The sequence below is a fragment of the Bombina bombina genome, chromosome 6 (assembly GCF_027579735.1).
Source record: "Bombina bombina isolate aBomBom1 chromosome 6, aBomBom1.pri, whole genome shotgun sequence".
Taxonomy (NCBI): Eukaryota; Metazoa; Chordata; class Amphibia; order Anura; family Bombinatoridae; genus Bombina; species Bombina bombina.
In genome coordinates, this window is record NC_069504.1 from 1,061,893,434 (window position 1) to 1,061,907,254 (window position 13,821).

General features: G+C 43.0%; 1 protein-coding gene across 1 annotated transcript in view; it reads left to right on the forward strand.

Annotated features, from left to right (window-relative positions):
- Nucleotides 1-13,821, forward strand: part of LRP6 (LDL receptor related protein 6) — a 473,927-nt gene that overhangs the window by 202,922 nt on the left and 257,184 nt on the right. Inside the window, exon 7 of the mRNA XM_053718916.1 lies at nucleotides 12,816-12,987. Coding sequence (XP_053574891.1) covers nucleotides 12,816-12,987 — 172 coding nt within the window. The remainder of the gene's footprint in view (nucleotides 1-12,815; nucleotides 12,988-13,821) is intronic.

Here is a 13,821-nt window from a genome sequence, read left to right on the forward strand (position 1 = left end):
TCTATCTTCGGATGCTTTTTAACTTGCCTGCAAGTATTTTATTTTCAGAGTCATCCTGGTATGACTGCCGTGTGTAGTGTTCAGAGGTTGCTTCTCTGGGTTTGATGCACGTGTTAGCTGGGAATATTTCGATATTCTGAGTTCCTTGGGACTCCGGTCGTTTTTTTCGGGGCGGTTGCTCTGTGTTTTTCTGAGAACTTTTCTTCTCTGTTCTTATTCCCGGTCTCAACCTTGTGGTTCTGTACAGTTTGGGGTCTGGGTGTTGCCTTCCCTTGGTTTCAGGAACCCTTAGGGTCTGTGAGCTTGGCTCGCTTTTTGGGGTTTTCCATTTTTATTTGGATCTTCTTGCACCCTGTTTAGGTTCTTCTGTGAATCCTTGTTTGTTCCTCCATGTTCTCTCCCCTTTGGGAGTTTTCGGTTGTCGTTCCCCTTTCTCTTGTAAGGGGGTGCGGTTGTGGACCGACCTTGGGCGATGGGACTTCTGGAGGAGTGTTAGCTCAGTTGAGTCTGTTTTCTGTGGACTATCTGTAAATCAGTGTCCTTGGGGCCGTTTTCCTTTTCAAATGTTTTCTTGGCTTCGGTCGAAGCAGGATTTTTGTTGTTTTGTTGTTTCAGGCCTGGTGCCCTTAGAATGGGCCGCATGTTGTACCTTCCTGTTTTAGCATTCAGTGTCCTCTATAGCTTGGGTATTGTTTTCCCAAAAGTAATGAATGCAGATAGAAAGAGTCCACAGCTCCCCACCCGTGTTTTTATGTGGAGCGGCTGTAATTTTTTGTTCATTTGGCACCTTTTCACCCTGATATTTATTCTACTGTTCCTTGTTCCTTGGCATAATGACTGGGGGATGAGGGAAGTGGGAGGAGTATTTAAACCTTTGGCTGGGGTGTCTGCCTCCTCCTGCTGGCCAGGTTCTGAATTCCCAAAAGTAATGAATGCAGCTGTGGACTTTTTCCATCGGAATAAAAGAAAATGATCAGGTAAGCATAATTTATGTTTTTATTTGTGTGTGGGCATAATATGGAGAGTAGTAAACTCTTTGGTTTATATACACGCTGTGATAGAAACCGCTACACTTTAGCCAACATTATAGCTATAGTAAATAGGCTATGAAAGCTTTATTTTTGAGTGGTAACCAGGACGATAGGTGGTAATCAATACCGCATTTGAGCATTGTGAACTAGGCAATACTGATTATGGGGTAGTACTGTCACTTGTAATACACTCTGCCAAGTTTTATGTATCTAATTGTATATAATGTGTTACGATATTTACTCTGTATACCCGGAAGTGACGTAGTTACAATACAGTTGTTTGGCGCCACAATGACTGGAGGGGGGTAGGTAAAGTTTGTGTTGTAATGATTTTGACCACTATATATTGGTGTATTGCACATACTGTTGTTCTGAAGGAGAGTTGATATCTGAAAAGTTAAATAAATTGTAGTTCTTTTTTGTGAAATTCCTGAGAGTGCATACTTTCTTTCCTAAGATATCGAGAGTCCATGATGTCAATTACTAGTGGGAATATCACTCCTGGCCAGCAGCAGCAGGAGGCAAAGAGTACCACAGCAAAGCTGTTCAAGTGTCACTCCCCTACCCATATTCCCCAGTCATTCTCTTTGCCTCGGGTTAAATGAGGAGGTGAAGTTTGGTGTCTGAAGAATATTGGATTTATTTTTGCTTCAAGCAAGATTTTGGGTATAGCTGTACTCCATGTCAATTTCTTCAGTAGAGTAGTGTTGGCTTTAAAGCAGTTAGGAACTTGTAAGGTGGGCCTTGCTGTGTTTTCCTAACATATTGCTACCCTAGTATAGAAAGTCAGAGTAAGCTTACTCTGTTCCCTTTTTTTTTTTTACAGGTCTCTGTGAGGAGTATGTGTCCTCTCATACCTTGTGAGCTGTCTCCCTGCTGGACAGCCTGTTTGCAGGGAAGTGCATCTTGTCTTCCTAGGTAATGAAGGCTTGCACTTGCAAAATTATAACTGCATTTAATTTTGGCGACATATTTATCCTTTATCAAGGATTATATTGGGCAGGATGCAGGCACTAATGTGACAAGACTAAGGGGTTAATTTTTTTCGTAGATGAGGGAAAGGTTAATCTTTTATTTGGATGGCTGTTTATTGGGGTTTGTGTAAGATAGTTAGTGAGCGGTTTCATTACATTGACAATATAACCTGTTGTTGAAACGCGCGCTTTTTGTGCATGGCACAGTTTTCTTTCGGCTGGTCATGTGACTTGTCTGCACTTCCGTTCTATACTGTAGAGATCGGAGCGGTGGTTCATGTCATAGCCAATTTTGGAGTCTCCTTCTTTTAGAAAACGGCTTAGATTTTGGAGCTACGATTGTCTCATAGACAGTCTGGTAGAAGCACCTCTGCTAGCTTGAGGTGTAGAGGTGATATTTATCTGAGGATATTTATATTAGCCATAAAGTAAAATGGCTTTCTTAAAGTGACAGATTTATTATTTAATAAAAAAAATTCTGTTTGTTTTGACCATGTCTGACACAGAGCAGGAATCTGCTATTATGAATTCATGTTTATTGTGCTTAGAGGCACAAATTGTTACCCCTATGCAATTTTGTTCCTCATGTGTAAAGAGGGCATTACAATGTAAAGCAGGGCTCGACGGAGCCAGGGAGCCACTGGCTCCTAGAATTTTATCCCTGGCTCCTAACTTTTTAAGTTATTCTCCATATATCTATATGCAATTACCTCTGTCTGGCTCCTAAAAATGTCTGGCTCCTAAATATTGTTACTGGCTCCTAATTTTTAAATAGATTTGTCGAGCACTAATGTAAAGATTTAAACTCTTTTTTTCGCTGAGCCTAATGTCTCTCAGGATGATGCTGTTCAGGTAATACCACAGCTTTCTCCTTTTACGTCCCAAGCCTCTATGGCGTCACATATAGTGCCCTGCAGTTCCTCTCAGCCTCCTGGAGGCGTCTATTTGCCAGCAGATATTGCTGCACAGGTATTTTCTGCGGCATTATCTACTTTTCCCATGCTAACGGGAAAACACAAGAGGAAAATTTGTCAGTCAGTAAGGTTTCTGTTCCGTCTGCTACTCGGGTTACCCTTCCTCATAAGTCTGATGAGGATAATTTGGTAGCCTCTGAGGGTAAAATGTCAGATTCGGACAGTATAATTCCGTCATCTGATGCTGAAGTGGTATCCTTCAGATTTAAGCTTGAACACCTTCGTGTATTGTTAAATGAGGTTTTGGCTACCTTGGGCGACTCCGACCCGCCTGTCGCTGTCAACCCTAAGAAATCAAGTAAACTTAATACTTTGTGCCTTCCTCTGTGAAAGTGTTTCCTGTTCCAAACCGTGCTACGGAGATTATTGCGCAGGAATGGAAGAGACCAGGGATACCATTTTCCCCGTCTCATATTTTTAAAAAAGCCTGTCGCTGGCTCCATTAAGAATTCTTGGCGCATGGTGCCTAAAGTAGAAGGGGGCATTTCTCCTCAGGCTAAGAGAACTACTATTCCTATAGAGGATAGCTGCTCTTTTAAGAATCCAATGGATAAAAAGCTGGAGTCTTATTTGAAAAAATGTATGTTGTTCAGGGTCTTCAATGGCAACCTGCAGTTTGTATTGCCTCTGTGTCTAGTGCAGCATCTTATTGGTTTGATGCCTTGTCTGATGCTCTTCAAGTAGAGATCCAAGACAGGATTTAGGCTCTCGGACTAGCCAACTCCTTTATTTCTGGTGCTACTATGCAAGTTATCAAACTGGGAGGCAAGATATCTGGCTTCGCGGAACTACCTCTCAGGGCGTTGTGGCTAAAACCTTGGTCAGCGGATGTTACGTCTAGGTCCAAGCTTCTAGCGCTTCCTTACTAGGGTAAGACCTTGTTTGGACCTAGTGTAGCAGAGATAATTTCTGACGTTCCTTGTGGGAAAGGGTCTTTTCTACCACAAGACAAGAATAGACCTAAAGGACGTCAAAGTAATTTTTGTTCCTTTCGTAACGGCAAAGGAATATCTTCCTCTCCCTCTTCCAAGCAGGGACAGTCCAAGTCTCATTGGAAACCCAACCAGTCTTGGAACAAGGGGAAGCAATAAAAGAATCCCTCTGAGTCTAAATCGGCATGAAGGATTTGCCCCCGATCCGGGATTGGATCAAGTGGGGGGCAGACTTTCTCTGTTTTATCAAGATGTCCCAGATCCTTGGGCTGTGGACATAGTATTTCAGGGTTACAAAATAGAATTCAAGACTTTTCCTCCCAGGGGCAGGTTTCTCCTCTCAAGATTATCTGTAGACCAGATAAAGAGAGGCATTCTTGAATTGCGTTCGGGATCTTTTTCCCCGGGGGTGACAGTAACAGTTCCTGTAAGGGAACAGGGTCTAGGATTCTATTCAAATCTGTTTGTGGTTCCCAAAAAAGAGGGAACCTTTCGTCCTATTCTAGACCTAAAGTCTCAACAAGTTACTCAGGGTACCGTCCTTCAAAATGGAAACTATTTGTTCCATTCTTTCTCTGGTCCAAGAGGGTCAGTTCATGATGACCATAGATCTGAAGGACGCATATCTTCATGTTCCCATACACAGGGATCATCACAAATTCCTGAGATTCGCCTTTCTAGACAAACGCTTTCATTTTTATTGCTCTTCCGTTTGGCCTTGCCACAGCTCCCTGAATTTTCTCAAAGGTTCTGGGGGCTTTTTTTGTCAGTGGTCAGGTCTCAGGGAATTGCAGTGGTGCCCTATCTAGACGACATTGGTTCAGGCACCATCTTTTCAACAAGCAAACTCTCATACAGAGATCTTGTTGTCTTTTCTACATTCCCACGGTTGGAAAGTGAATCTGGAAAAGAGTTCCCTTGTTCCAGCCACAAGGGTAGTTCTCTTAGGGACCATAATAGATTCCCTATCTATGAAAATTTTCCTGACTGAGGTCAGAAAATCTAAAATTCTCTTCAGTCTACTGTTCGGCCATCAGTGGCTCAATGTATGGAGGTAATTGGACTGATGGTTGCTTCCATGGACACCATTCCTTTTGTTCTATTCCATTTAGGAGCTCTACAGTTATGCATGCTTAGTCAATGGAACGGGGACCATTCGGATCTAAGAGGATAAATGTAGCTCAGTCGACAAGAGACTCTCTCCTGTGGTGGCTTTCTCAGGAGCTTCTGTCTCAGGGCACATGCTTCCGGAGACCTTCCTGGGTGTTTGTGACCACAGAGCCCAGCCTGCGGGGCTGGGAGTATTCTGGGACTCGTTGAAAGCGCAGGGCTTATGGACTCGGGAGGAATCTGCTCTCCCCATAAATATTTTGGAGTAGAGAGTGATTTACAATGCTCTGATGGCTTGGCCTTAGTTGTCTTTAGCCTGCTTTATCAGGTTCCATTCGGACAACATTGCTTCGGTGGCTTACATCAACCACCAGGGAGGAACTCGGTTCCTTAGCCATGAAGGAGATGGCACAAATTATTTAGTGGGCGGAAGCTCACAATTGTTTATCTGCCATCCACATTCCTGGAGTGGACAACTGGGAGGCAGATTTCCTAAGCAGACTGGAGTTTTCATCCTGGGGAGTGGGCTCTTTAACCGGAGGTGTTCTCCAGGTTAACACTCAAATGGGGGGTGCCGGAGTTGGAAATGATGGCATCTCGGCAGAATGCCAAGCTTCCAAGGTACGGTTCATGGTCAAGAGATCCGCAGGCAACTCTAATAGATGCTCTAGCAGTCCCTTGGGATTACAGTCTAGTATACCTGTTTCCCCCGTTTGCTCTCCTTCCACGAGTCATTGCTCATATCAAACAGGAGAGAGCATAGGTAATTCTAATAGCTCCTGCATGGCCAGGCAGAATCTGGTATGCAGACCTAGTGAAAATGTCATTTCTTCCACCTTGGAGGTTGCCTCTGAGGAAGGACCTTCTAACTCAGGGTGCTTTCTTTCATCCAAATCTCTTTTCTCTGAAGCCGACTACTTGGAGATTGAATCGGTCATTGAGACCTTGATTCAGGCTTGTAAGCCTGTTACTAGAAAGATTTACCATAAGGTATGGTGTAAATATCTTTATTGGTGTAAATGCAAGAGTTTCTCTTGGAGTAAGGTCAGGATCCTTAGGATTTTGTCTTTTCTCCAGGAAGGTCTTGAGAAGGGTTTGTCAGTCAGTACTCTGAAGGTTCAGATTTCTGCATTATCTATTTTGTTGCACAAGCGTATGGCGGATGTGCCAGATGTGCAATCTTTTTGTCAGGCTTTGGTCAAAATCAGGCCTGTCTTTTTAAGTCTGTTGCTCCTCCTTGGAGCCTTAACCTTGTTTTTAAAGTTTTACAGCGTAGATATTAAGTTGTTATCTTGGAAGGTTTTGTTTCTCATTGCTATCTCTTCAGCGAGCCTCGGAACTCTCGGCTTTGCAGTGTCTTTCGCCTTATCTTTCATGCTGATAAGCCTGTTCATACTAAGTTTGGTTTTCTTCCTAAACTGGTTTCAGATAAAAATATTAATCAGGAAATTGTTGTTCCTTCTCCGTCGTAATCCTTCTTCTCATAAGGAACGCTTGTTGCACAACTTGGATGTTGTGCGTGCTCTGATATTTTACCTTCAGGCGACTAAGGGTTTTCGGCATACCTCACTGAAAGCAGGGATGAAAGTTAGTCTGGAGATGCAGGTAGAGTTTATTCCTGCAAACACATCCCTACTCATATTAACAGCTCCTTGGTAATCAGCGTTGACGAGTTTCGCTGCCTACCTTTCTTCACTCAAGTCCATGTCAGAAGCGAGGCCACTATCCGTCACACTTGAAGGGCCGTGTTCCTGTTCTACTGTGTAGATTCCGGTATGATCATTCCATTTTATTTCAATATATGAATGTGATGTTAACGAAACAAGGTAGGGTCCCAGTGGGACTCCTTTTATCTTAATAAGGAATCATGGGTTAATATCTCCTGAGGGGGGTTATTGAACAGGGGGGACTTTTAATTATGTGTGTTATTTGGTTCCATCTGCAAATGTGTAGCTATACTTAGTCTTACAGCCTTTTCGGAACATAACGGCCTTCGTTTAATGACGCAATCTTCAAGATTGCGCACCCTTTTCATGACTCTGGAACAGTGCACCTTGTGATGGGTGCGGTTACGTTGTTTTTCACTTCCGTATGCTGACTGTGTGCGACCGAAAGTCTTGCTCTTGGGTTGTTTCAGTTAGTTTTTTTTGTCATTTTTGTAATCCCAAGATTATGGAGGTTTCCACTATGCGCAACACGGATGCCTCCGATACGGAGGATGTGTCTTGTGATGAATATGAAATGGCCTGGGTAATCAATGCCCATCAGTTATGTTCCGATTGCCGTTCTAGAGTACTCTCTTCTCCCGAAGCAGGGAGCTTAGAGTGCGTTGAGCCATACGCCTCAGAGGTTTCCATTATCCTGTGAAGCGAGTGCCCCAGTTCCCGGTTACGCAAGCAGGTGTCCCTATGGCCTTTACTTCTCCGGAGGGTGGCTAGTTTCCTGCAGAGGTTACATCACGGTTCTGCATGGCCATTTCTATGGCGCTGAATCATTTATATCTCCCAAGTGAAGTATTTTTAAGATACTGTTCGTGTTCCGTTAACCAGGGCCGGTTGAGCGTGGGATCGCCTGATACAGTTTGGCCTTCTGGGGAATCGTTGGCCCCTATCTTGGGGCCAGGTTCTTCAGTTGATCCGGCGAGAATTGATTTTGACTTCCGTTATAGGCTGGCTCGCCTTCGTGTTCTTTTAAGCCATGTTTTGGCAATATTGGAGGATCCCAGTCCTAGCGGGCCGAGGGATCCGAGGCCTTAGAAGCTGGATGGCAAAATAGATCTGACGTTTGGGGATGAAGCCAATCTCCTTAACGTCGCAGTTTTTTCTTTTTCTTTGTTTTTCGATTCCAATTCTGAGCTTGGGTGAATGGGGCTTTTTATCGGCTGGTGCCGTTGTCATCCTCATTCACCTTGGGCGTTCACCCGATGGGTGCTGCCTTTATTTTATTTATTGATCCGGATGGATGTGTTTAAATTTGTTTTTTCTTAAGCTCATGCCTGTTAGATTTTTGTTTCTATCAAGTTCTTCTCTGGAACCGATACTTGCGATTTAGGTCGCGTGGGCACTTCCTCGGAAGTTGCGCACATGTTGAATAATAGACTTATGTTTTTCTAGTTCATTTATCGATCCGAAGGGGCAAATTTTCTTGGACCTTGGACAGTTCTAGAGTGTCCTTATATCAGGTAGGTAGTGGTCGGATGCTTTTTTGACTGTTACCAGGGTTCATGTCATCCTCGTGGTGCTGATTAATCCTGTTGGATTTTGAATGTCTCTTGGCCTATTCTATGGACTCTGGTCTCGGATCCTACTGAAATATGAGGCCTGTTGTTTCAATACCCCGAAGGGAGGGTTATGAGTACTAATCGGTTGTGTGTGCTTCTCGCCTGGGTTACGGTTCTGTTTTTGCAGACATCATCATAGTTCTCAGGTCCCTTGGACTTAGAACCTTTATTCCATTCTCTGGAGTTGGGAGGTGTGTGTGACCTACGTGGTTTGGTGTGCCGAGTGATTAATGGTTTGCATTTTCACTCAAGGTTCTTCCAGGCGCTGACTCTTTAGCCTATTAAACAATTTAATGCAGTGGTGGAGTTTCCTTCCTTTCCGCCTTTGGATCATATGGTCTGGATTTGCGGGCATGTTCTTTCTCTGCTCAGAGTTGTTACTCTAAGAGTTGGTACGCAGGGGTTCCCTGCCCTCGGAGGGTAGCTGCAAAGCTCCAGCTTCTGCCTGCTTAAAGAAGAATTTTGGAAGATAGATTCTTCAAGGATCTCTGGCTGTTGTCGCTTCCATTACCCTTGGTCTGACCATGGTCTTGACGTTCGGGTGTTTTTCCGTCCTCGTTGCAACTCTAGCCTTGGGGCTTGTCAGTGAAGAGGCAAGGTCGATTATGGAGGGCCGCATTTCTGGAGTCAGGTAGTTGACCATTTATCCTCGATGCTCTATTTGGGGCTTTGTGGTCGGGGTCTTAAGTACGATTTCTCTGGGATGGCGAGCAGGGTTCTCATTTACCTTTGGATGTTGGTTGCTACCCTTCCTGTGTGTGTAGTACGTATTATCGCTTGCCTACAAGATTTCTTTGCGATCCAAGTGCCCTTTGTGCTGAATCCTAGACCATTAAGGAAGTCCTTGTGACTCTTGGGTTTGAGGCTATTACTAGATTGCGAAGTCTACGGACTTTAGAGGTGCGTTCCTCCTTGTAGGAGGCAGCTTAGGCTTCCTCTGATAGTTGGATGGGTGTGGATGGTTCGTTCTCACTCTAGATGTTTGTAGTCCCGTGGGCCTCTCTCCGTAGAGGCTGGGGCTCTGTGAGAGATGCCTATCTGTTTGTGGCTTAGGCTTTAGGTCCCTCTGACGGTCCCCTACTGGTCTTGTGGCGCATTTACGTTCTTGTAAACTCCAGGTATCTTCACCTGCGTTGGTGATATGGCCAAGGGGTCTCGCCTCTATGGTAGGGTGGTTTTCCGTTGTTTCATCCTTCCTCTTCTAGAGCGGGGATAGGGTTCTCCGGGTTTGGCGTTACCTTAGTATTTGGAGCAACATGTGGGTCCTTGGTGTCTTGCCTTGTAAGGGTTTTTTTCCTTCTTGCGTTTCAGAATCTTAGAAGGGGTATTGCGATGTAGTGACTGGTTCCTCCGTTCCTGCAGCGGGAGGCTGAGGGTTTGATTCTTATAGGGCTCCTGTTATATGTTGGATTCTGATATATGGATGCTGAGGGTTTGAGGACCTTTTTCCCTTGGGAAGTGTTCCTTGTTTTTGAGAAGACAGCCGTGTAGGGGGTTTCGAACCCAATGTCTATCCTGACTCATGGTAGCGTACCGTTTGTAGTAACGGTCGGCGGTCTAACCGGTGGGCTTTGTTCCTACATTGACCCTTCTTTTCTCTTCCGGAAGTCTGGAACTCTTGGTTTTGGTTCTTGACTAGCTTTTGGGATAGGACCATTCGCCTAGAGGGAAGATTGGGGGTCGGTTACTCTATGTAGGGTTGACTGTTTTTCATTAGAGTCGGTTCTCTCCTTTTGTGGGAGGTCGTGGATGTCCTCATCTTTTCCACTGGCGTTCGGTGCTGGGAAGGGGGAGTTCCTTGGAGCTGATATTCGGAGGGCTGTGAACCATTGGAAGGTTTGCAGTTGAATACAGCTATTGCACTTTGAGGGTTTAACCAGCTACAGCTAATTGCACTTTGAGTGTTAGCAAGCTTTGAAACGCCTTCGGTGTTTGGGTTTAGCAACGGTGAGTCGGCTTTCTACCTGGAAACTGGTCATTGGTAGTTCCTGTTCAGCGGTTGGTGTTCTTTTTGGAGAACTCTTTACTAACTGCTGTGATAGTTATCTTATTTCTGCTGTCTAGTGTGCAGATCTAGATTTACTATAAGGTAACGGAACTCATGATTTTTCTGGAGTACCTTTTGGGTATGGTACAGGGTCAGGGATATGAGGGTGTTTCTCAAGTCCTTTTTAGGACACATTTCCCTGTGTATGGCTCTCTTTCTTAAGTCCTTCTGTTCTAGGGAGTTCATCTCCCTGGGCGTTGCTATTGTACGATAACCATGGGTTGTTCTATGTTCTGCAAAGTGGAATGATCCTTTGGATTTTTATGAGGTTCTGTTCTCCTTTTTGGGGACAGATAGCGGGGTACCTTCATGGGAGTCGTGATCCGCAGGGTTGACTCCTTGGAGGTTGTTTGAGCTTGATGGACTCTGGGACTGAATGGTTTAGTTCGGCTTTGCCAATAGTGTAATTAATGTGCAGTTAACTGTGCTTCGGGTTTTCACCCATGTCGTCTATTATTTTTCGGGTGTAGATTAATCAGGCTCTGGTGACTTACAAAGGGGCTGCATTTTGTACCCACCCGTTGTTTGCATTCAGCTTGGGTATTCTTTTCCCAAAAGTAATGAATGCAGCTGTGGACTCTTCCCTTTTAAGAAGAAAAACATAAATTATGCTTACCTGTTAATTTTATTTTCTTCTGAAGGAAAGAGTCCACAGCTCCCGTTCGTGTTTCTATGAGGCGGCTGTAATCTTTGTTCTTCTGGCACCTTTTTTTCACCCTGATATTTCTCCTACTGTTCCTTGTTCCCTTGGCATAATGACTGGGGGATGAGGGAAGGGGGGCAGGTATTTTAAGCCTTTGGCTGGGGTGTCTTTGCCACCTCCTGGTGGTCAGGTTCTGTATTTCCCAAAAGTAATGACTCTTCCCTTCAGAAGAAAATAAAATTATCAGGTAAGCATAATTTATGTTTTTCAAAACTAAATGGCTTCATCAGGCAAAACGTCGGTATTTAGTGTGACTTCCCTTGGCACTAAGCAAGAATGTCCTGAAGTTTTCTGAAGTTATCTACTGTATATTATACCAGGCTTCTTTCAGTACTTCTATTAGTTCTTCTTTAGATTTAGTGTCTTTTATTTCTCTGCCAGGTGATCCCATACTGTCTCCATTATATTCAGGTCTGGACTCTCTGGAGACTGATTTCACTGCATTAGCAGTGTGCTTGGGATCATTATCATGCTGAAAAATTAAACCATTCCCAATCAGGCTCTTTCCAGAAGGAATGGCATGATGAATTAAAACCTGTCTGTAGTTTTCAGCTTTCATGATCCCATCAATTCGGACAATATCGCCAACACCACTGTCAGAAATGCAGCACCCCAACCAGGACAGACCCGCAACCATGTTTCACTGAAGGCCGCAAGCACTCCTTCCAACTCTTCTCTCATATTGTCGACTATTGGACCCAAAATTTTTAATCTTGGTTTAGTCACTCCACAATACTCCACAAATCTTTATTCCAAACTTTGTGAGCTTTAGCATATCTTAACCTTTTCAGCCTGTTCCCCTTATAAAAAAGTGGTTTCTTGGCTGCTACACTTCCACAAAGACCATTTCTGATCAAACTTCTTCAGACTGTAGAATGTTTAACTTGGCATCCTGATGAAGCTGCCAGATGCTGAGCTAGGTCTTGGCTGGACTTCTTCCGGGGTCTCAAAGAAGAAACACTGAAAAACTTCCTGTCAGATTTTTAAAGTTTTCTTGGCCTTCCAGTCTTTTTTTTTTTTTTTTTTTTTACCTTGACCTCAGCTTGCATACCATATCTTTAGTATCCAGTTTGCTGATTTCCTTTTGAGAGTGGCCTTGCTGATGCAAATGTTTGATTTTGTGTCTGTCAAATTCTGTGATCTTTGGCAATTTGAATAGAATGATGTGATTGAAAGTTGTTCTTATTAACAAGCTTCCAATTAATTAAACTCGCACTACATGTATATGTAATGCTAAAGCATGTCTTTCAAAAATCTGGTGTGATGGACCTATTTCACAGCAGTCATTTTGACATGAAATAGTAAATACAGGTGTTGGCAATTACATTAATTAGGGTTCCATTCAGTTTATGTTTGAGATACAGGTTGCTACTATTGCTCAATTGTAAGGGGAGGTCACACTAAATACTTGCCACTTAAGCCTATAGAAGCAGTTTTTTTTTTCTTTCTAATACTGCATACAAATATCCCTGTATTTTCTGGTTGTATTCTAATAAAGAGACTGAGAAATAATTATATATGGTCATTATACCATTGCTAAAACATCAAATCTAATGGTGGCCTAAGACTTTTGCATAGTACTGGATATAGATATATTAAAAAAACATTTTATACTCTTCATTGGGCAATAGATTAAGGGGAAACCCAGTTGACTTTAATGAAGAGAACTGGTAACGTACAGTAATAAGAAAAGTTGATTTTAATAGCATTGTAAAAAATGAAATTTATCTTCCACTAAATGAAAATGTTGCTAATTTTTGACAGGTATATGTATTGGACTGACTGGGGGGAAATACCTAAAATAGAGCGAGCAGCAATGGATGGCTCTGACAGAGTGATTCTCGTGAATACTTCTCTTGGTTGGCCAAATGGTTTAGCCCTAGATTATACAGAAGGCAAGATCTACTGGGGAGATGCCAAAACAGACAAAATTGAGGTTTGTCACTGGTTTCATTCATTGTTTTTTTTTTTTTTTTTTTTTTTTCCAGAGCCTAGAAAAGGCGACAACAAAAATGTTTGTTTTTACATTTAAGGAGTTGTATGTAAATAACTAGCATGTTCTTTGGCTGTAATAGTGAAAACCAAGAGTAAGAAAGAATTGTTCCTAATTTACACAGCTAAAAAGGACGGTCCTAATCCATGACTTATATGAAAAAGTAATTTATTACTATCTGTTTTACACACCAAAGTTAAAAATCTACGCATTATGCATATACATTGGCCATTGACATGCACTGGTCAAAAAAATGAGTAAAAATGAAAGCTCTAAATAGAAATATATAAAATATTTAGTACCTTTTTTTAAATCAAATTAGTATTGTCTAAGGGAAAAAATAAAGCCACATATTTAAACGTAAAATAGTTCACACCAGTTTCCCATGCAGTTTTTTTGGAAGTGATGGAAAAGATTAGGCCTGGGAAAACTGCCTGCTAATTGCTTTCGCCTGCTAGTCACGAGTACGTATCTATATTTTATTTCTAAGCACAACTGTTGCTTTGTGGATTCTCTGCCAGTCCCCAAGACGGTGATAAGCTAACTGTGGTGGTTAATGGAGCCCAGCAGGGTGTTTCAGAAGGAGTCTTTTGTTCCCCATTTTATCTGGCAGCCTTCAGCAGACAGAAGCAGACTGTCTACAGCAGGGACATTAATCTTACTCTGGTTTCTGTAGAAAACATGGCTGCCCCTCTTTGTATCCTGACAGCAGGAGAGCATTTTATATAAACCACACATCATGGTGCACTCCTAACCTTGTCTCTGCCAGTATAATTT